Here is a 2,500-nt window from a genome sequence, read left to right as displayed (position 1 = left end):
CAGATGCCTCCAGCACATACTACGTGTCACATGGAAAGATAAAATCCCCCATACGGACATCCTACAGCACTCCAGCAGCATGGAGACAACCCTTGCTAGGGGGCAACTGCAATGAGTTGGACATGTTATCCGCATGCCCTCCCACCGCCTACCCCGGCAGGTCCTCTATGGGCAGATATACGCAGCCAACAGGAGACCCGGGGGTCAGAAGCGTCGCTACAAGGACCACCTCAAGGGGACCCTGAAAAGCTGTGGCATCAACCCTGGAGTCCTGGAAACAACAGCTGCCAACCGTCAGGAATGGAGTTCTGCATGTGGTCTGGGGCTCTACACATAACTGTGCTACATCAGCTACAGCTACACCCATCCCCAGCCACAGCTACACCCATCCCCAGACTCAGCTACACCCATCCCCAGACTCAGCTACACCCATCCCCAGACTCAGCCACAGCTACATCCATCCCCAGCCACAGCTACACCCATCCCCAGACTCAGCCACAGCTACATCCATCCCCAGCCACAGCTACACCCATCCCCAGCCACAGCTACACCCATCCCCAGACTCAGCTACACCCAGACTCAGCCACAGCTACACCCATCCCCAGCCACAGCTACACCCATCCCCAGACTCAGCTACACCCAGACTCAGCCACAGCCACAGCTACACCCATCCCAAGCCACAGCTACACCCATCCCCAGCTACACCCATCCCCAGCCTCAGCCACAGCTACACCCATCCCCAGCTACACCCATCCCCAGCCACAGCTACACCCATCCCCAGACTCAGCCACAGCTACACCCATCCCAAGCCACAGCTACACCCATCCCCAGCTACACCCATCCCAGAATCAGCCACAGCTACACCCATCCCCAGCCACAGCTACATCCATCCCCAGCCACAGCTACACCCATCCCCAGACTCAGCCACAGCTACATCCATCCCCAGCCACAGCTACACCCATCCCCAGACTCAGCCACAGCTACATCCATCCCCAGCCACAGCTACACCCATCCCCAGCCACAGCTACACCCATCCCCAGACTCAGCTACACCCATCCCCAGCCACAGCTACACCCATCCCCAGACTCAGCCACAGCTACACCCATCCCAAGACTCAGCCACAGCTACACCCATCCCCAGCCACAGCTACACCCATCCCCAGACTCAGCCACAGCTACATCCATCCCCAGCCACAGCTACACCCATCCCCAGCCACAGCTACACCCATCCCCACACTCAGCTACACCCATCCCCAGCCACAGCTACACCCATCCCCAGACTCAGCCACAGCTACACCCATCCCCAGACTCAGCCACAGCTACACCCATCCCCAGCCACAGCTACACCCATCCCCAGACTCAGCCACAGCTACACCCATCCCCAGCCACAGCTACACCCATCCCCAGCCACAGCTACACCCATCCCCAGACTCAGCTACACCCATCCCCAGCCTCAGCTACACCCATCCCCAGACTCAGCTACACCCATCCCCAGCCACAGCTACACCCATCCCCAGCCACAGCTACACCCATCCCCAGCCACAGCTACACCCATCCCCAGCCACAGCTACACCCATCCCCAGACTCAGCCACAGCTACACCCATCCTCAGCCACAGCTACACCCATCCCCAGACTCAGCCACAGCTACACCCATCCCCAGTCACAGCTACACCCATCCCCAGACTCAGCCACAGCTACACCCATCCTCAGCCACAGCTACACCCATCCCCAGACTCAGCCACAGCTACACCCATCCCCAGTCACAGCAACACCCATCCCCAGACTCAGCCACAGCTACACCCATCCCCAGTCACAGCTACACCCATCCTCAGCCACAGCTACACCCATCCTCAGCCACAGCTACACCCATCCCCAGACTCAGCTACACCCATCCTCAGCCAAAGTATTCACATGTGCCGACTGCGGCAGGACGTGTGGCTCCCGCATTGGGCTTCCACCTCAACTTTACAACAAAGCATCCTAGAAGTGACGACATCTTCGAAATCGATGGACTGCATAAGTAAGAAAAAAGAAGTGTGTGTGTGTGTGTGTGTACTCACGGGATGTTTTAGAGGCGAGGACGATGACTCTGGAGCCTGTGATGAACTGGAAGCCTAAAGCACTGTCATTATTCTCCACCTTCTCAGAGAAATCTGAAACACAGAAACGAAGTTCAATACACAATAATGTACAGTAACACACAGAATATTTCTACATATATTTCCATCTTTGTCCAAGAAACACAGACACACACAGTCATAAAACCCTGTGGCAGTGGATGTGTCTGAGAGAGTGTGTGTGTGTCATGTTGGTGTGTGTGTATATGAGTGATTGTCATGTTGGTGTGTGTGTGTGTGTGTGTGTGTGTGTGTGTGTGTGTGTGTGTGTGTGTGTGTGTGTGAGAGTGTGATTGTCGTGTGAGTGTGATTGTCGTGTGTGTGTGTGTGTGTGCACGTGCGCGTGTGTGTGTGTGTGCGCGTGTGTGTGTGTGTGTGAGATT

General features: G+C 56.4%; 1 protein-coding gene across 11 annotated transcripts in view; it reads right to left on the bottom strand.

The window, feature by feature from the left end:
- The window catches only part of bbs9 (Bardet-Biedl syndrome 9), a 165,918-nt gene that overhangs the window by 114,308 nt on the left and 49,110 nt on the right, over positions 1 to 2,500 (bottom strand). For all 11 annotated transcript variants that reach the window (XR_013799432.1, XM_079627081.1, XM_079627083.1 and 8 more), the window contains one exon: positions 2,061 to 2,153. Coding sequence is in view for 10 of the 11 variants with exons in the window: in XM_079627081.1 (XP_079483207.1) it covers positions 2,061 to 2,153 (93 nt within the window). In the remaining variant the exon portion in view is untranslated. The remainder of the gene's footprint in view (positions 1 to 2,060; positions 2,154 to 2,500) is intronic.

This window comes from Phoxinus phoxinus (genome assembly GCF_949152265.1).
Source record: "Phoxinus phoxinus genome assembly, chromosome: 10".
In the NCBI taxonomy this organism is placed as follows: Eukaryota; Metazoa; Chordata; class Actinopteri; order Cypriniformes; family Leuciscidae; genus Phoxinus; species Phoxinus phoxinus.
The sequence above is the reverse complement of the archived record's forward strand: the minus strand, read 5'-3'. Positions and strand labels throughout refer to the sequence as shown.